At 39.0% G+C, this 21,357-nt stretch overlaps 1 protein-coding gene across 1 annotated transcript in view; it reads left to right on the forward strand.

Annotated features, from left to right (window-relative positions):
• Window positions 1-21,357, forward strand: part of SKAP2 (src kinase associated phosphoprotein 2) — a 90,951-nt gene that overhangs the window by 3,078 nt on the left and 66,516 nt on the right. The window contains exons 2-3 of the mRNA XM_068152539.1: window positions 10,421-10,526; window positions 12,518-12,543. Of these exons, the coding sequence (XP_068008640.1) occupies window positions 10,421-10,526; window positions 12,518-12,543 (132 nt within the window). The remainder of the gene's footprint in view (window positions 1-10,420; window positions 10,527-12,517; window positions 12,544-21,357) is intronic.

The following is a 21,357-nucleotide window of genomic DNA, read 5'->3' on the forward strand; positions in this document are numbered from 1 at the left end:
GTTTTCTAAACATTTCACTGGCTTGTCAGGATTTTGCCCTTGTTCGGGGTGAAATTCCAAAGCACTGGAGGTGACCACCAGCATTAAGAATTTGCCCATACTCTCCCACACCCCCTGCCACTCAGAATTATTCAACCTTGGGACAGATCTCTCAGTCGTGTTCTTGGGAGAGTCCTGTATTGCTCTGAACAAAACTTGGCATGTCAGTAACCAAAACAGCAACAGTGCAGCTCTAAGTGATTCCCCTAATGTAACATTCAGCACCAGAGAGAGCACACACAGGATCCCAGCACATTGGTCCCAGCCACCCCAGAAAGCAAATACATCAATATAGTGAACACACCATGGGGTAGGGGTGGGAGGGAATATATATATAAAACTCTCTTAACAAGCAAGCCTCAACCCTTATTTGAAACCTGTTGTTATCTTGTTTTCTGTTACCTCAATCCTTTCCTCCTTCCAAAATCTACTGTCTTAGTTAAGACAGCTGCTTTTTGAGCCCCACATTGGTTGCAAATATGGACTGTGCTGGGTTAACACAGCCTGTTCTCACAAACCCCCATCTCTACACATGGATGGGAGGGAAAGTAACACAAAAGAACCCTCTGGGTTGAGACAGAATTTAATGAGATGATAAGATGCACAATTACCTTAGCCTATTTGCAGAAAAGCACAGCAAAATGCAGAAGCAGCAGCAGAGGCCAGTAACCTAGCCCCCACTGACCTGCAGCCAGTTCAGTGGAAATGCCCAACACCCCAAACCTGGAAACTGAAAGCTGCAACCAGAACAGGAAGCCTCTCATGTTACAGTCTGAATTTCATGCCCCATAATACTTTGCTCCAGCCAGCGCTTTCATTTTGAAGCTGGCATGACAGTGGCATGGTATTGAATATCAGCAGCAGATTCATCTGAAGCCATGACAGAGCAGTGGTGGAGTTACCATCCCTGGAGGTGATTAAGCAGTGCATGGACCTGGCTCTTAATGACATGGTTTAGTATTGACCCTTCAGTGCTGGGTCAAAGGTTGTACTGGATGATCTTTGAGGTCTCTTCCAACTGGATATTTTCTGTGATTTCTGTGAGCAGCTTCAGCTTTTCCAGAAAATGAGATGGTTTCTCTAGTGCCAACTATAGAACTGAAGGGAATGGAATGATTTACCATGATGAATAATGATTATTTATCTTTCCATCTTGATGTAGCATTTATGCTACCATAATAACACATCTGTACAGCTGCAAGAATGACATTTTCAGCTTGCATTTGTATGCCATGCACAATGAACTCAATGCTGGCTAATTTTATGTCAGCCTAATTATAGAGTAATCAGAAATCCAGCAGGGTGGAGATGGGGTAGTGGGGAACAGCTAATAGTTTGAAACTTTTAATTCTTACTTATATAAATACTAAAGGGAAACAAGTGTAAAGATAGTTCAGGGTTATACAGTGTCAAAATTCAATAACCCAATTCTTTTTCTTTTTAAATTTAGAGAAGACATTACTTTTGACAGTTTGTATGTGTTATGTTAACCTTTCCTTATATTTATGTCACCAAATGGATGAAAGTTAGAAACTAGAGACTTCAGACTGAATAAGCACTTCTTGTACTTAAACGTTTAGGTTCTCATACTCTTTAATTGTATAGCCTCCTGCTTCTTTTTGCTCAATCTATTCATGTAGTGGAGATGTATGGTAATAGAGGAAGGAAGTGAGCTCAGTAATATCTTTACTATTCATTAAGCAACCCTTACACAATACAAAGACTGCAGTGAGTAGATAGTTATTAATTTCTGCATGCTCTTCTTCGAGGGTGCTGCTTAATGTATTATTTTAATGGCTCACGAGTATTGATTCAGCACCTCGTAGAGCTGAGGGAATATTGTTTTCCCGTCGGTAAAATTAGTGTAATAAACAAGATGTGATCTGGGGTTGCAAAAAATAATCAATGATGGAACAGAACTAGAATTCAAATTCGCCTGCCTCCGCTCTGTGCTGGTGTATCTGGAAAAGAATGTGAGTTAAATGTCTATATTCAATGGCCATTATGAGGGCTGGCCACTTCTTCATCTCAGGTTCTGTTGAGAATGTGCAGTTAATGTCTAGCAACAGACACCCTTTTTTAGCCCAAATTGCACATGGCATTGAGATACAGAATCTCATAAGTATCATAGTATCAGTCAGGGTTGGAAGGGACCACAAGGATCATCTAGTTCCAACCCCCCTGCCATGGGCAGGGACACCCCACACTAGATCCGGCTGGACAGAGCCTCATCCAGCCTGGTCTTAAACACCTCCAGGGACGGGGTCTCAACCACCTTCCTGTTCTTGACATTTTTCCCCCCAAACTTCCAATGTCTGCAACAAGTGGAAGAGCACTCATATGGCTTTTCTTATCCCTGCCTCGATTGTTGGACAAGTAGGGGTCCTACTGGAAATCATACTGAGTGTTCCTGGAGTTAAACATGCTGATAATAGGAATAAACACACCAGTGGGTGAAATAAAGTTGCACAGGAAACTTTCTGACTTGTGAGTGCTTTACTTTGAACCTGAACAATATTATATCTTTAATGCAAAGCAAAATTCTGTCACACATGCTGGCAGGGTCGTGTAAGTGGCACTGAAATGTTCCAGGCTAAAGCATGGCTTGAGCTCACTCAGGGCTAACTGTGTTAGTTGGAAACAGGAGGAAGCTGTTTCTGTAAAGTTCTAGGGGAAAGATCAGTGTGGCAATGGGATTAGTGCAGACAGTCAAAATTTCACAGTCCCATCCTCTTTTCTCTGAGTTGTTCAAGTTGTGGGAGGGAAACACTGAAGACAGAGACAGGGTCCTCTGGTCATGAGTAGGAAGGAGAAAGTAGTTTTCTTCCTTCCTTACCTCCCTCTTTACACCTGGAAGCTGCACCTTCTAGATGATACTTGAGAGTTTGGAATTTAGTGAAGGAAGCCCAGCTTCATTGTGTCCTCTTCATTTGAAAAGGCATCCTCTGTCACATTTATATGTTCAAGATGTTTTTATTGGCGTCTGGCAAAATGGGGTGTTTCTTGGTTTTGTTCTTCTTGCTGCTAAATTATTGGTTATGTAGACTGTTGGAAGGCTGCTCAGTTTAATTTTTTTTCTCACTCCTTCATGCATGCTCTGAGCTTTGGTTGTCCATAGCTGAGAAGGACTTCAGAGGCTGCTTCTTCCCCAAAGGGAAGATTTCTCTTGAGGCATAAATCAAACTGGTGGCTTCAGTCATCTTCATTGGAGTGGGGGGAGACGCACATGGACTCAAACCTTGAGTTTCTTCAGTAATGAAGATTTAGTTGGAGATAAGAATTCTTTATTCTTTAAAACAAGGTTTTGGTGGTGTTATGATCATTAAATATATATATATATATCATTTATATCCTTTCTCCCTTAGCTTCATGACACTTGTGACTGTAGCAAAGGGTCCTGTTGCTTTTTAATATTCAGTTTGTCTGTCACACTTTGCAGTGTTTCCAGTTTAAGTTTTCCATATTAATGTTTTAAAAGCTACAAGGATTTTTTTTTTGCTATGAAAATGGAATACATCTTTCTCCCCAGATCATATGGAACCTTATATCCAGTCCCAGTATCCATTTTCCATGTTCTAGTAAGCAAAAGCCCCAGATGAAATTGAGGCCAATGTTCTTGCCCTGGACAGTGGATCCAGTGCATGAGTTTAATTTTATCTTTTATTTTTGGGCAGTGCAGTAGTTATGTTACCCCTGATGTCTACAAAACTAACTGTGCTTTGTCAGCTCTTGCTGAGCTTACTCCATACGTTCCTGTCATCAGAATAATGGAATTGTTTAGGTTGGAAAAGCCCTTTAAGATCATAAGGTCCAACTGTTAACCTAGCACTGCCAAGTTCGCCACAAAACCATGTCCTGAAGCACTACATCTACATGTCTTTTAAATGTCTCTGAGGATGGTGACTCCACCACTTCCCTGGGCAGCCTGTTCCAGTGCTTGCCACCCTTTCTTGTGACAGTTTTTCCTAATATCCCACCTACACCTCCCCAGTGCAACTTGAGCCTGTTTCCTCTTGTCCTAGTACTTGTTACTTGGGAAAAGAGATTGATACCCACCTTTCTCCAGCCTCATTTCAGGTAGGGGCAGAGAGCAAAAAGGTCTCTCCTAAGCTTCCTTTTCTCCAGGCTAAACAAACCCAGTTCCTTCAACTGCCCCTCAGAAGACTAGTGCTGTAGACCTTCTACCAGCTTTGTTGCCCTTCTTTGGACATGCTTCAAATTAAGACAAGGAAAAGGTACTGAGGTACAAAGTGTCTTTTCTTTATTGAGTTGTTCAATAGTAAAAGGATGTTGCCCTTCAGAACCTTAGTCAGTTTTAAACTATTGGTTTTTTTTCCACATTTCCAAGCCTTTAACAAATTCTGATCCTGCTGAAAAATCCATCTTTACCAGATAAACCAGGGGGGGGTGATTATTGCAGACATCTTCCAAGTAGACATCTATTTATAGCTTTGTTTTTTTTAATATATATTTCAATAGTAATGGAATAAGAATAGAAACAGTGAGGTGAAAAAATGCAGAGGCATTCCTGTTAAGAAATAATCTCCGGTGATTTGAAACATGGTTCAATTGTCTCTGCCATAAATTTGAGAATAAGTGTCATATATGGGTGATAAAAATGGCATAGGCTATTTTTTATACACTCATTATTCACTTAGTTTGTCTTTTTCAATTAACATGGAGTCTATCTTTCTCATCTGGGTTTACATTTCTTTCATGATCATATGTCAACAAACTACAACAGATGCAGCATAATGTGGCATACAGTGTAAATCTTTAGGTTAATCCTCAGCATTTTTTTTTTTTTATTAGAGTTCATTTGGAATCACTTTAACTTGATCATGATTTGTACTGGTGTGGGTGGTTTTTTATGATATGCTTAATATGTTACAGCTTCATCTTTTCCTGGCTCTTTAATGCAAAGAGAGTATGCTCAGCTACTCACTCAGTGAGATTAGATGCAGAGAGACTTTCATTGTAATTTTTCTTCTTTAACTTCTTGAAAGAGCTGTCTTATCTGTTTACTTAATTTGAGGAGTCTTAGCAGTTTTGGTGTACTTCTGCTTCCTACATCACTAGCCAGACTTGCATGTCAGTGGTTTTCACAATACTCACTTTGTGTGTGGCAATATGGCAAGAGAGCCTTGCTTTTGGGGATTTAAGGTACAGCAGCTTTTAAAATGCTGTTCTTTCCAGGACTTTGTGCTCAAAGGAATGCTCACCTACTTGTTTGGCAGGATCAGTGTGGCACTTTTAGAAGCCTTGGAGGGTCAAGTCACTTTTCTTTTACATCATGTGTTTTGTTTCTCTCTAAGTTTTTATTTTTTAAAGACAGTGTAGCAAACTTTGGAGAGAGACTTTGAAATATGGTTGAGAAGGAAGAGGGAGAGCAGAAACATAATCCTGAAGTTTCTTGGACAGGCTGCTGCTTGATAATTTGTCTTCAGACCTGTTCCCTATTAATGAATTGCACAGAAACTTGGAAATCAAATTAATTAATTGCTTTCTAATGCCAGCCAATGTCAAGCTGAAAGATACATGGCAGGCTGTTTAACAATGGCCACCTTTGGACAGTGTGTACACAAATGTGCCTGGCTTGAAGCTAATTTCTAAAATTCCGTGGCTTGCTTTCCCAAATTCTCTGGCTTGCAGCTGGCTTCTCCCTCTCTCAAGCCTTGGGGTGGAGGAGGGAGATGGGAGAAGGCTGATGGCTGAAGGAATTGTTTTGCTGACCTGCCATTCCCTTGTGTATCTGGCAGAGCATCCACCAGGTAACCCCATGCAAGTGTTGCTTGTCACCTGGCAGATGTGTGTCCAGCCCTGAAACAAGAGCCTGCATTCTCCTTGGGTCACAGGCAGGGAGCTGTGTGCCCTGCCATGTGAATGGAAACACAACCATCTCCTTGCCAGTTTGTAATTTTTCTCTGTCATTTGAGTGGCATGAATTCATGAGGTGATGAAGAAGTGACTAATTTTTTTGATACTGTGATGGACAATGTTTTGGTTACCTACCGAACGGGAGAAAGGAACACCCAAAGTGCAGTCTCTGAGTGCTGCTATGAGAGCCTTTTTGGGCCACCCTGACACAAAAATGAGGTAGTTCTGTCCTGAGTATGTTTATTTATTAAGTGTGACTTATAATCGTGGTATTAAACCCTGTAAACAACTGATGTGCTCTGATTTCTTACAATTAGCACTCTTTAACACAGCACTTGCTTTGGGCTGAAAATTTACAACGTTCTTGGAAAGCTCTTGGGTGTAGTTTCAGACTTCATTAAAGAAAATAGCCCTAAAGACTCAATACTATTAACAGCTTGCAGTGTTGTCTGTTTATACTCATGGAAGTAAGGAGTACCACAAACTGTTGCAAGAATCAAAAGCAAAATAAATTGTACCTTTCCTCCTTGTAAACAAAATGTAAATGCAAGTGAAATTAAAATGACCTTTCAGCTTTTGACCATTGTATGAAATGGCAATTAAGCTTTGAACTGTATGAGCTGGTTCAGGTGGACAGAGCTGGACTGGAGCACGACTTCCCCTTTCTGTCACTTTGTATCCTATATTGACAGCGATTTGAGTGGATGGTATCAATTGGAGCTTTCTGTTCAGCAGCTATCGTTCGATTTCTGCAGGCAACTAATTTCGCTGGGGCGTGGTTCAGGCAAAGTTAAAATTGTGAACTTTAAGAAACAGAGCAACAAATATTTAGGCTCTCAGGCAGTCTAACACACAAGCTTAAAAAAAGTTAGGAGGTGCTGAAGATGCTGCCAAAGTTTATTTCTCTTTAAAATGGTAGTGTTTTCGATGGAAATAGACCAGTCCTGCAATGCATTTGTTACACATTGTTACAATGTGTCGCTGCTTAGTTTGTTCCAAAGAAACAATTTCTAGAAACAGGTGTTTGTGTGGTAATTGACTAGTAAAAGTGCTTTTAAGTCAGAAGTCTGTTCAAAGATTTTCCTTTTGTAAGTGTATCTTTCTATTAGTTTTTAAATTCCTCAATGGACCAGCTCCTGTTCGAGTGCTAGGGACTAGTAGTTGACACTTCTGTTCTCTCTATAGCATTAAGCTTGCAGAGGAGAGAGCGAGTTTTGGATCATCTTGGAAGTAAGACCAAATAGGTGACTATACTAGTGGTGAGGAGTGACCAAATATGCTGCTTCTGTCTGAAGCTCACTGTATGAGACATGTCTGTCACACTGAAGTCCTGAGTTCTGTTCTCATTACATATAAATCACTTGGTGGAATGTCATAGAAACTCTGTAAATGTTCCCTTAGGTTAAATCAGTGATGAAGCTTTCTCTAGCAGGGACTGCTTCTTCAGTACTCTGGCACAGTGTGGAAGTATAGATACTGAAGAGATGATCACAACATTCTTGCTTCTTGAAGTCCAGAGGAGTGTAGGGTAAGTTGTTCATCTCGCATGCATCTGGCACATCCTGGATGGATTCACATGCAAGGTCAGAAGATGGGCCAAGGAAGATGTAGAGCATTCTGTGTAATTGTGAGTAGATAAGAACATCTATGATAGACTAATTTATGATTCTCAAGTAAACTGCTTCTGTAGTACCCTGTTGAAGATCATGTGCACATCAGATCTGTCTTCATATTTTGAGTTTGTGATGAATCAAGGCATAGGCTTTCTCTGGGTATAAGGAAGTAATAGTATTCCACAATTCCATGATACAGTGTATCCTCTTTGTGGATACTGAAGCTTGGAGAACTTGTTTTACAATCTTGCAGGAGAGGGAAGCCATTCCAGGGATTTCTTCTAACTACTGCTGCTGCTTAGAAACAAGCGGGTCATCAGGATCTTGTGCATGCTTGTTCTCTTGCTCTGTCCTTTGCCCCTCTCTTCCAACTCATTATCAACTTAAACTGAGAATAAAGGGAACATCTACTTCTGCTTTATCCCTCCATGGTTGAAAATTCTGCATTATTTCTGCTTTTGAATTCCAAGCTTTCCTAGAAAAGAACAAATTCTATCAGCAATGTAGTTAGCTGTCCAATTTTTTTGGAATCTATTTGTATCCATTTGTTTTGGTATCTAATTGTATCCCTTTTTTTTTGGAGTATCTATTTCAAGCTACAAGTGGTAATTCTTGCTTTCTGTAATCAACTTGATTTCTCTTCCCCACATATTCCTTAGTTGTGTTATCTCAATATTTGTATTTGAAACAAAAATAATACTTGAGACTCTGAAAGCCTGAAACAGCAGAGTTCTCAGCTGGGTTTTGAGCTTTTCCAAGAAGTGAAGCAGCCTACTGTGTTTAATTGACTTCTGAAGGAAAGTTATGTGGTTAATTAGTGTCCAAAGATTACTGTGAGAGCACTGCTCCTTATTTTTGAATGTGACTAATTCTTCTAAGCTTTTGCATGTTGCTGCCTTAGGTAGAACTTGGAAGCTGTTATTGAATTTTCTAAATAAATATGTAAAAGCATGGAGGAATAAATATTTAATCAGCTTGTCCCTTCCAGACTGAAAGGTTGGCTTGTGCTGGAAAATCTGAGGGGGAAAAAAAAATTACTGTTTTGGGTTTTGCTCGCAGTAATAAAAGTAGCAGGTTCTTCTTCTTCTTTTTCTTGACCTAAGTTTTGTGATTAGTCAATGCATTTGGACTGTGTGGGTCCTCATTTGCCTGCTTGATTGGCAATTGCCATCACTGGAATTTAGGAAGATATACACATTTTCTGTGGCTTATGACAAAATGTTTCTAGGGATGCTTGGTGTATGGCATTGGGGGTTTTGGGGTATGTCTGGAGGATGGATTAATACATGTTAAGTGTCTTTCCTCCTGTCCTTTTAAAGAAGGAATGCCACTGAACTGTGTGGATCCCCCAGCCCTCTCTCTTTTGGACTGCTTTGGAAAATGTAAGGGGGAAGCTTCTCTGTCTTATCAGGATGGGAAACAATAGCATTCTTCAGAACTCTAAAATACTTCAAAAATGGAGATTCTTGCCACACTTTGAAGGCAGCAATATAAACATCTATATAATAATCTGGTAAATTACTTACAAAGAGAGACATCTTTGAGAACGCTAGCATACATGTTCCAGAGAGTAACTTTGGACTTAATTTGTTATCTTGCAGCCTGTAACATAAAGTGGGATATGTTTCTGTTGAACTTCTGCTGATAAAGAAAACAACCCAACAAAACAGGCAATGAAGGTTTTCAGTTAGGAAATCTGCAGTAAATATTCATTTGATGTTGTTTTAAAATGTGAACTTCTGAGTGCAAACATTTTCAGTACTTGAAATGCAAACCAGCCAATTAGGAAAGTGGAACAGTTGCAGGATTAAAATGGTACTATCTACGTCTGTTTGCATCTACACAGATGAAGTCAAAGTGTGTGTATGGCTACATACCTGTCTGTGTGTCTGTATGGGAGGGTGAACAGGCAGGCAGTGTGTGATGGTGTTTATTTATCTGTGCTTTCCCTTGCCAGTAAACAGTTATTACCCACACAGCTGAGAAATGTAAGGTAACAAGCAGGATTTCTGGAGTCATAGTTCTGCTTCTCAGGTTCCAGGGTAATCAATTGTATGATTGGCAACTTAAGAAGCTTTTGCAGTTAATTTTTGCAATTGTTCTTATTGAAATACCGGAGGAATTATGTCCCCCCAAATTCTCAGTCACTGCACTGTTTTTGTCCTGTGGAATGGATATTTACTACCTTGCAAAGAAACATGGTAACTCTTACAGAATGCTTTGATTCTACATGACTGTATAAACGTATTTTGTGTATAAGAATTGAGAATTACAATGCAGGTTGGTGCTTAGTTTGTGATTCTACAAGCACAGGTGTGCCTAGCTTCAAGTACACATTTGACCTCGCCTCCTTTGATATGGTTATTGTGCCTATCTAATTGCTTACAGGGCTAAAGCTTTGGATATAAGCTTTTAGTGAAGCAGAGAGTTCAGAGGCAATGTGACAACGTTTGAAAATACTGTAACCAGTAAGTGACCAATGTGAGTAGCCACATAGGTGTCACTGCTGAAATAATGAATTACTCAACTATTTTTGTAACTTGAACTTCTGAAACAACATGCCATTAATACATACATAAAGGCTATTTCCATGTTTGAGCATTATCCCTTACTTTAGGTGATGGAAAGTAATTGTTATAGTACTGCAATTTATTAGGACTTACGTGGCATAATTAAGTGAGCAAAAATCAAATGTCACCATAGGATTTGCTGTGCTAAGCATAAGTAGATCAGAGAACAAATTTATCCCATTTAGATGCTGAAATGTCTGTTAACTATGCTTGAAAATATTATGGTGGGGTTTTTTTTCCACAGTAGTATCAGGGCAAACTCATTAGAGTAATATTTATTATATATCTTTTTTTAATGTGTATTTTTTCTTCTTTATTTAGATGTTCACACATTTATTTCCCAAATGCTAAAAGAAGAAAATCTATCCAACAAAGCAAAAGAAAAAAGGGAAATTCTTCTTAAGAAGATAAAAGATGTTGTGGCAAGGTAGGTGAACCTAAAGGCTTTGATATGTTATAAAGTCATTTACTGATAACTTCAGTATTTTACAGACTTTTAATAACCACTAGCAATATTAACAAAAAAATCCTGTCTAGGTCCTGAATTTGTCAATCTACACAGGTTCAAGTCTTTGTCCTTTTAGAGGCTGCTACAGTTTAGTGAGAAATGGGATCATAAGCATTTATCACGTTTTAACTGCTGTAGTATTCTGAACTCTGATTGCAAGCTGATTGGATAGAGCTTGCCTTCACCCCTGCTTTGGTAAGATTCATTAAAACAGGAGAAATACAATACACTGAGAATGAGTGAGATTCCTCAGAGCTAGTGTAAAACAGCACAATTCAGTGCTTTACTGTATATTCTGTTGCTTAGCTCTGTAATAGAAAATTAAAACATAACTGGAATCTTACAGATCACAAATTTGTTTCACCAGTGTTAAAACAGTGAAGTACTATGACGCTCAGGTATGATTTCCAACTCTCTCCCACTGTATTTTAACTTCAGTCACAGAATTTGGCTGAGGGGTATTTGCTGCAGTGGTTTGGTTTTGTGGATTTTGTGTGTGTGTGTGCCTTTGATTCAGGCTGTAAATGCTAGGGAACTGCTTTTCCTGTTATTATTATTATCAACTAGGAGTTTCCTTTTTTTTTTTTGGGATGTGCTTTCCCTTCTGGGTTATTGAGCTAACTGGGACTGTGCAGATGACTTACAGATACAGCACTACAGACATTTTTCTTCAGTCTTACGACTTAACCAGGTGGTTTTGGATGATGAAATATCAAAGGAGGGAACCTGCAGTTATGAGAACAGTTGACACCGAATCCTTTTCACTTACATGACACTATGGTTTCATGGTTTATTTTAATATCTAATTCCTTCCTTGTCTCATGTAACTGTTAGCATGTTTTGCCTTTCGTGCTGGCTACGTAATGCATGCACATTGTAGCCATCTTTGAATTTTCACATTCCACATATCAGGCTGTGCTATTCCATATATCAGTACTGCTACTTGCTGCACAGGATTTCTTAGCTCTAGCCTTTTATCTCTGTTTGCATTTCTCAGTGTCTTATCTCTAGACCCTTCCTTTCTTTCCTGCTTACTACTTCTAAGCATCTCCTTTGTGACTAAACCTGATGCAAACACTACTGCATGAAGGTGGTCTTGGCAGCTGCTTTTTATCTGCCAGTTATTTCTGGACAAAATCCTCATCTTTTCACAAACTCCAGTGCATGCATGCTTTTTGAGATGCCATTTTCCATATCCCTGTCCTGATTATTTCTCTTTGTACATCAAGCTATATCCTGTGATTATTTTTTGGTTTTGCAATATCAAATTTAGCTCTGAAGAAACAGTATCTCTTCCCTCTGAGGTGATGATGTATTTATTTATTTGGGCATTAAAGAAATTGAGATCTTATTAGACAGTGACTTCAAATAATAATAAAAAAAAAAAGATTCAATTTTATTTGTGCACAGATTAACTTTTAAATTTCTGGTTAATTATTAATACCTTTTCATGCAAATGTCATAAATAACTGCAACTAAACCCACTATTTGTGGACATATTTCCTGCTAACCTACTGTGTTATTTTATAGCATGTTTAGTGGCTTTTAGTGGTGCACAAAGCTTTAAGTGTATTAACATTAGGAGGCTTAATAAAACTAATGATGCTTTTGTATGTTTATACCTTAAGATCTTCAAGTAGATGGATATTCCTAGCAAAGGCAGCTCTGCCTGCATTTGGCTTTGTTACAGTCAGCTTTGAAGTGAGGGGAGAGTCTCTCAAATGCGAAGGCAAAAGAAAAACCGAGAAAAGATTTTAACCAAAAATGCAGACTCAAAAACTCTCAGGGAAAATTCGCAGCGCCAAGTTTCAGCTGCAGAACTTTTAGAAACCCAAGTGTTCTACGCTGTGTTCTACATGTGTTTGCGAGTGGGCACCGCTTGATGTTGTTTCTTCTTCTTCTTTCTGCAGTTTTCCCAAGGAATTCGCGGATAAAGGTAAATCCCGTGCCTTTCCCTCCCCCTCTCCCCGCGGTGTGTCGGTGCCGCGAACCCCCGCCCCCTGCCCGACCTGGGCTGGGCCCGCCTGCGCCTGTGGCGGCCGAGGGGCCGAGGCTCCCCCTGCCGAGCGGCGCGGGGAAAGCGCGGCCGCCCCGAGGTGCTCGCCGCGGTACAGCGCACGGCTCGCCCCGTTCCCGCTGTTAAACACCTATGAGAACGCTTACTGATGGAAACAGCGGGTTAGAAATACAGCTCGAAATTTATGATAAACGGAGCCTGTTAGGTCCGGCGGAACCATCAGTGGCGCAGCCTTGCGAAGGAGCGGGCGATGCAGCTTGGGTTTGATTTATTTTCTTCCAGACGAAGCATATGCAAAGCAGCCCGCTTAGGAGGGAGAATATCATCAGGGATGGCTGTTTTTAGCCTTGTTTTTTTAACGTTGCAAAACTCTTCAGTTCCACAGTGATGGTTCTTTAACCTTTTAATAGGATCGTCTAGTGGCCATAAGATCCACACGGCGTATTGTTACTCACAGTGCAGTGCGAGCTCAGACCTTTAGTTGGAGTGGAGATGATTTAGTGTGTGAATAGTGAAAACTGAAGTGTGGGTTATCTATTGTTTTCTAGTGGAGTTAAAACAAAGCTGCGGAGTGCGGTTTAGAGAAGACTGAGGAGTTTGTTGCTACAGTGTTCTGTTCTGTAACTAAACCTGGAAGGGCTCTTATTTCCATGATGCTAATTTTTGAGGTCATGACCTATAGCCTGTGGATGCTGGTATGAGGGTCACAGTACGAGGTCAAAAAAGCCTATGCAAAGCTTCACTTTTTGCAGTGGTTAAGAACTGTCTGTTTCTGGACAAAGAAGTTGAAATGTGTAGGCTAGAGTGTGCCTCCTGATAAAATGAAAATATGTAAGTCATATTGGGCAAGTAATGTTATAACAAGGCAGGACAAGTTCATGCATTTCTTACCCCTGTTTAAATCAAGTTATATAGCCATAACAGTTCAACTGAAAGAGGAGAATACAACTTGAAACTTCCCAAAGTCTGCCAAGGTTTTGTAAATTCAAACTATGTGATTATTTAAAAATTCTATTAAAATAATCTTCTCTCTCTCTCTTTTATTTTCAACACTGCACCTCATCCCCCTCACTGAATCTAATATGTATTTTCCTTTCTCTCTTCACTGTCCAAGAGAAGTAAGTGTGGAAAAGATAAGTCAAGCATTATTTTATTAAGAGAATTGCTAACATAATGTTGAGCAGGGTGGCTGTTTCACTGAAAATTCTGGAGAGCATATTTTGTTTTGGTAAGATTTTAATAACTTTCTGAAGCTGCAACTCTAATAAACATGAGTGTTATCTACAAAGAGCAGAGTTTGTAGTCATTGCTTTGATTTATTCGAAGGTCAGGAAAATGGTGCTTACTTTCTTCCTTGGCAATTTGATTTGGAATTCCTTTTCTGATTCCACAAAATTGGTAATGAAGATGGGATTTCATTATCTCCGGCAAAATGGATCATTTAATGGATGTAGTCTGTAGCTGTTACAATATAACTTGTTCTGATTTCTGTGAAAACTGTGTTCAGCTTTATTCTTTTCACTGGAGTGCATTTGATTCTTAAAGAAAATATATTGGCCTTTTCTGGTCTTTTTTAAATTCTCATGGTGTGCCTCTTTGGTTCAGGTCGTAGAACTATGTACAAATGGTGAAACTCGCAAATAGTGACACTTTAATTCTCTTTCAAGTGGTTTTTAATAACATGAGAGGGTTCTAAAATTATGCCCTTGTTTTCTGCAAGTGAGGATAAATTCCTCCAAATTCATGTGCGTTTACATGCATGACTGTGAAAAATTCATGAGAGATGGGAGCCTGCACTTAATTGTGAAATGTTTGAGGGATTGTGGTTCAGTGGTATGGGTGGTTGGTATGATTCCCAGAGTTCAAGAAACGTGTGCTAAACTTTATTAGGTTGTCATTCTTACTTTAGGTCTGTACAAATTAGGCGTGACTTGTGTAGGTGTAGAACAAAGGACCCACATGGAGGTAAGCAGTCAGATTCTTGGCCAGCTACTGGTGAAACAAAGCAGAGGCAGCATCTGAAGGAGGTCAACTTTTGTGTCTGTTCGTATCTCTGCGCACACCTAGAAATCTGAAAAGTGGAAAATTTGAGAAAAGATTAAAATCCAAGGTGACAGTGGTGGTCAGACATTTTCCTTTTCCTCTTCTCTCCAGAGAAAGAAGAAACAACCTGAAATACAAGGTGAAAAAGGAGACAGTGTCTTTTAGTTAAAAAAGAGGGCTGCACTATTGTGCATGATTAAACTTCAAATGTGCTGGCTTGTTTTGCAGTAGCAGTTATCCCACTTCTAAAAAATGCACATAAAATAATCTTTGTAGCTGAAAGGAAAGGTGAAAAATGATAAATACTATGTGCCATATTATCATGGTGTACTAATTATCATGCTATATCAGCCGTGTTCAAGAATCTGGTGAGTTGTAAGCTGTCATCCTTCCAGAAGCATCCAGTAGAATCTTTTGGAGGCCAAATGGAGTGGACTAACGCTGTCGTAATTCATATATTTCCTCTGTAACAGAATGAAACTTGACTCTGGTCTCTCAAATAGCAGCTCCTTCAGCTTGCAAGTTGTTCCACAAGTATGCTTTGTATGAATCAGCTTGTCACTCCACTGTCTTTCATCACTTCATGTTCTTGAAGTTCCACTGGCTTTGCATGTCACGACTAGTCAGTGTGACCAAGGTATTTCATGTGAGCTCTTGTTGTATGGGCTTTGGCCATTAGTATGCAGAATCTTACTTTCCATGAAGATAAGGCAAGGAGGTTAAAACAATGATGGTAATAAATAATAATGGTAATAATGATGATAATAATGATGAGAATAGTGTTAATAATAGCAAAAGCTGAAGAGCATGTGCACAAATAGAACCAGACTCCTTAATCATCTGTGTGCATATCTTAACTTTCAGAAAGTGCACACATACTTCTTTGCAATCAGATTAATGAATTAGAGGACCTTCTTGCATCCTGTTAAAAAGAAACTTTCTTGTGTTGTCTGTCAGGTCAGTAAATCTGCTGGCAAAGGCATCTTTCCTGTCTACTCACCATGAAAATGCAGCTTTTTTAGGGGAAGTGTGTGCATGTGAAAATTGACTTAACTGGACAGGAAAATATTTAGCTCTGATGTGTGATGTGCTGATTTTTACACTAACTATTACAGTTAAGTGTAATGTTGATACACAAAGAAAGTGCGTGTTGTTCTTATGACCAAAAATGTTCAGTTATATTAATAACCAAACCACTAATCTTTCCACAAATTTTACTTTTTATTCCTTGATGTAAGTTATTAAACAACATTTTTTTGTTACATTTATCTTGCTCTTAAAGTAAGGAATTCAGTAGAAATGTCTTTTTTTCTCTCAGAGGATTATTATTATTTTTTATTATTATTATTATTATTATTATTATTATTATTATTATTATTATTATTATTATTATTTTCAGTTGAAATATTTAACTCCTCATTTAATCAGTTTCAAGCCAACCCAAAAAACCATAGTCACACTCAGAGTGACCTGTTCTAGATCTTAGAATTGGGAAGGAATTTGAAAACTAAGATGGTTTTCGTACAAATTGGATTCATTTTTGTAAGGCTAGTATTCCACTAAGGACACAGAAGTCTGGATTTCATCAGAGATTCTGGGTTAATACAGTTTTTGGCATTGCTCTGTTTTGAGATTAATTGAATCAATACCATGGCTGCCAAAATGTTTAGTTAGAAGAACCTTGCTTTCAATTTATGCTAAAAATAGCGCGAAAGCTGGCAGAAGCACTGCAAGCCCTAGAAAACGGTATTTGTGTTTGAAGCTCACTTGCCATCTGTTCTTTGCATTTATTTCAGTGAAATATCTATTTTTAATCACTTTTCACAAAAGATCTTGGCTCGGTGTTGAGGGTGAGACACCAAAAGTACTAGCCAAATTGAGTCATGATGTGGGGATTTGCAGAACGAGTTCCCCATAAACCACACCAGCGCACCTTGTATTCGATCTGCAGCACGTTAACTTTGGCACTGGTCTTTTGCAAAGGAGTCTGCTATGACATTTGCTGACTACTACTACTTTTCAGTCTGATAAAAAATGAAGGTCCACTTTCATCTTCATTTCACTGTACTATAATAGAAGATAAGCCCGTGTCTCTAGAGCACTGGCATTCTTTATGTAGATATTTGGAGCTCCTCTAGGAAACCTTTAAATGACTCATGCTTCTTGGGCTCTTGGCTTAGTGAGTGTCTGGAGCCTAAGACATCTGCTTCCTGGAAATAGTCAGGCTGATAGAGTAGCACTATATGCAAAATATTCCACCCCCACCCCCCTTTCTTTTGCTTTTCCTTGTCTTCTGTGGTGTGGGGTTTTCTGGTTTTGTTTTGTTTTGTTTTTGTGGGGATGATATTTCCTCATTTGTCTGTGTACACTCTGTTTTTCAGGAAACAGCAGCAGATAGGAGATTTTGAGAAAGGGAGGCAGTAGCTTGTGGTCATCAGAGCAATATGTGGATGCAAGTTGTATATTATTATACACTTGAGCTTTCAGTCAGGAGCATAAATACATTGTTAGTGTTTAACCAGAAATGGAAAAGATATGGCTTAGCTGTTATTCAGTCCTTTGAGGAGAGACCATCAAATGCATTAGAAGCGTGCCAAATATCACTCTATCCTTGAAATTTAGAGGGTTTCATTGTGGGCAAGTCATTGTGTCGTCCCTTTCAGCTACACACATCTGTTATCTGTGAAGTGCCTCTGTCAAGTGCAGTTTCAAGTAGCATAAGATACAGCCACCAGTGCAGCACAAAATGATCTTATTCTGAAGTGCATCATTGGAACAAGAGGCAACTCAGCAAGTAAAAGTTGCATTGCCTTTTATTTTTAATCAAGGTGTATTTGCTTAGATACTTAATGCTGTTTCACTATTGTTTTAACAAACAGCTGCTGAAGAATTCCTACTTGACCTTTACAAAAGCCATTAAAACCAATTGTGTTACTATAAGGCTCTAGGAGACACAAATAAGTATGCTGGAACAGAATGGATGGCAAAGCATATACTGAAAAAGGGTCTGTCAGAAGAAACCAGTCTTGCAAGTTGACTGGTGGGTCAGTCATCTGGTTGGGACTGACTGGGTAGGGCTGACAGTACCATCTTATCAGCTGCAGCTATCAAGAGGCTATCTATACCTGTGCCAGCTTGAAAGCAACTCCATCTAGTTACTTTTGTGAAAAACTGTATAATAAGAACCTTGCATTGATCTGCTTGATGGCTTCATCCAGTCCTTTGTTTGCTGGGCTCTTGTGCAGCAGAGAGGGACAGGAAAGGAAGAAGATTTCAACCTGCTGTAACTCAGGACCTTCTGAAACGGCAAGAAGCAGGGAGTTTTGACCTGCATGACTTTTTATCTTTGTGAGTTGTTTTATTTCGCTTATACTTGAGTAATTGTAATGCATCACCCTCTCTAGACTTTTAAAGAAATAAATTGAAAGTGTTTAGTGATCTGAGGATGTGAGCTAGTAAGTCTCTTTCAGAGGCATTGGCTGAAACATCTTGCTTGCTCTTTTTTTTCTTCATTTTTTTCCCTATTAATATAATCATTACTATAATCAGACTATTGGAGAAGAAAAATAATTCTTAGGGGAAATGAAAGTCTGGATTTAAAACAAAACCCACCACCAACCCCCACCCCCCAGCCCCGATTCTTATGAAATAACATGCTCCTGTTCATTCTATACAGCTTGTATCAACTAAATCTGTTGGAATTCTTCAGTATGGGGGGCAGAAACTGCAGTGCAGCACTCATTGCAATGCTGAGAGTTTGTTTTATGCCTCATTTGTACATCACTTACCCTTTGGTGTACATTATTTCCTAAATCAATAAATAAGCTGTAATGGTATTGGTAGTATTTAATAAGGAAAGATATTGTGGTTGCCTTTCCCCCCCCTTTTATTACAGGGTGCATAACCTATCAAACCTACAAGAGGTCAGTTCAAGTTGCAGAAACTGGAGAATAGGGTCAGTTCATATACACATTTTTGTTACTCTTGCAGCTGTTAACTATCTACTGTTAATTAAACTTCTTTTCAACTTCCAGATAGATCATATGGCATTCTGGGAAAACAAGAAACTATAGGTGCTTGGTGCCATGGTTTAGTTGATTAGGTGGGTTGGATTGATTGACGGGTTGGATGTGATGATCTTGAAGGTCTCTTCCAACATGGTTTGGTTTATTCTAAATAAATAAAAGTTTGTTAATGAGCACCAACTCCTCAGTTATGCTTGTGACTTGTGGTGGTTTTAGGCTGTGCCTTTCAAATTTAGCTGCAGATGTCAAGCAGAAAAGTAGAAAAATATAAACAAACCACTATTGGGTGTAAAAAGGAAAGCAAAAAGATTATTCTAAACAAATTCCTTGGGTAAATGTCTGGAATAAGAGGAGCTGTACCATAGCAATTCTTCCCCTTTTTCTCTTCTGATCTCTGGCTGTTATGCTTTGCTCGGGAGAGGGAACGTGCTTCTGGCTGGCCTTGGGTAAGTCTAACCCACTGCTGTTCACTCTCTGCTCGTCTCTCTTTTTGGGACAGGGTGTGTGTGTGTGTGGGGGCAGTGGAATGGCTTCCCTGGTCTTCTTGACCAGGGGGAGGCTTAGTGTTGTTTACTAATTGTAAATATCTGTATAATATTGTAAACACTGTATATTTTATACATATTCATTGCATTCCATTGTAGAGTGTAGTTTTTGCTTGTAAATACAGCTTCATTTGCTTCTAACTGAGTTGGTCTGGCAAAAAAGTTAATGCTGGGGGGGGAAACTTCAACCCACCACATGACAGGAACACATTCATGTCATTTCTCTGGGCAGTAACTTTAGCAAAGAAGTATTTTTAAACTGATCATTAATTTTATGACCACAGAAATGAGATGCAAAATTTATGCTGTTGTCATTGGCACAGGTTCAAGGCACTACTGACATTATGTGTGATTGTAATGGAATGGCTGCCAACTAATGAGTCTATAGACATTTTGTTTGAGCATGCTTTGCTTTTAGATGTCTGATTAGGCAGTAATGCTTTCAATTATGTCTGCAAATTGTATTGGATACATTTACCTGATGCCCATTGTTGCTTTGTAGTTCGGTTTTCTATTACATAAATGCAAGCTGAATGCTGTTCTTTAATTTATTGATGCTTTTCGGGTGTATTTTTAGGTGCTTGGCACCTGAAGAGAGTAGTGGCTTGTGCTGCTCAACACTGACTCCTCTGACTGTTCAAGGAGTAACACGTGTAGCTTCAATGCAATTCTATCTAGTCTTCCTCAGCAGATGGAGTATACACTGCCGTGCAACACCTTGATGGAGGAGCATGTAAAGCGGAGAAAAGGCAGAGATTATTCTGGGTGGGAATGCAGGAGACTCCACAGAATCAAGAGGAAGCTTTTCTATAAACTCTCAGGAGCAATATCCTTATGTATTAATAGCATAATATCCTTATGTATTAATAGCATATGCTTCTAAGATGTCTTTTAACCGTGTCAGAATTAGGGGGCAAATCCTGAAGGCAGCACGTAGTCATTCTTCTAAGTAAGCAGGCAAAAACCTTCTGAAATGCTGCCTGTGTTCAGCTCCAGGGTACACTGAGTCCTTTCAAAATGCCTGCAGTTCTTATGCACGAATTACATGAGTTCAGGATTGCATTTCAGTTTATAATAGAAATCTATAACTACAGTTATTTACTCTAAAGGTTGAAGATTTTTTTTTGTTTAATCTAGTCCTGCAGGGATACAGGTTGGTTGTACCTCTATTTAGTGTCTGTAACCTATTCTCCAGTTTCCACACAGAGTGTGGATATTTAAATGTAGTGTTGTATGACATGGGATTTATATATTTCTTCTAATTGTCTTTCTCTGTGAGTTTTTTCTTCATGGAAGTCTACAAGCATTTATTTGCAATTTAACATCTAGAAAATGCTTTGAAGACTATAAGCTTTGTGAAAAGCACTGAGCATGTGATTTCCCCTCCTCCCCCCCCCAGATTTAATACCTCAATATATATTTTTTGTTCTTTTAAGAGCATTTTGAACTTGGATATTGTAGAATTAGAACACACATTGTTTTATTACAAATCAACATTCAGTGTGCCCAGGTTTGGGGTTTTTGTTTGTTCGTTTTTGTTTCAAATACCTCTGGAATAGATGCATGGTGTGCCCTAGATATATATGTATGCATTAAAAAGCCACTTGTTTCTAGATCATCTGGCCTTTTATATGAATACAAAGCACAAAGGTTTTACTGAATTTGAAATTCTAAGCATTTGAAATGAGAAAATAGTAGTATTGTGACTTAATGGAAGAGCAAGGTAACAGTGAAGCTCTGCAAACTTACATAATAAATCACAACTCTGCAAGAGATTATGAATTGCTGAGTGAGTCAAAATTCTCTGGAGATATTCTTTGTACATGTATACTTGCTATTTGTCATCCACAAGTGCTGCTCCTTTAGATGTACTCCGTATACTTAGGTTTACTCTTACTATTCAGCCCACGGATTTTTGGTGCTGGAGTGTGGGGGTTTCTGGAAGTGTTTTCCTGTAGAAATACACCCTAATATTTTTAAATTATGCTGACACCTTCATAAAGCTTAAATGATAGCACAGCTGAGAAGAGGACGTTTTTGACTGACAGTTAGAGCTTATACATAGACACATTCTATGCATTCAAATCCTAGTGGATGTTTAGGCCAGGAAAAGACTGGAA

Source organism: Melanerpes formicivorus, unplaced genomic scaffold (genome assembly GCF_026170545.1).
Source record: "Melanerpes formicivorus ecotype bairdi unplaced genomic scaffold, bMelFor1.0.p_v2 SCAF_23, whole genome shotgun sequence".
NCBI lineage: Eukaryota > Metazoa > Chordata > Aves > Piciformes > Picidae > Melanerpes > Melanerpes formicivorus.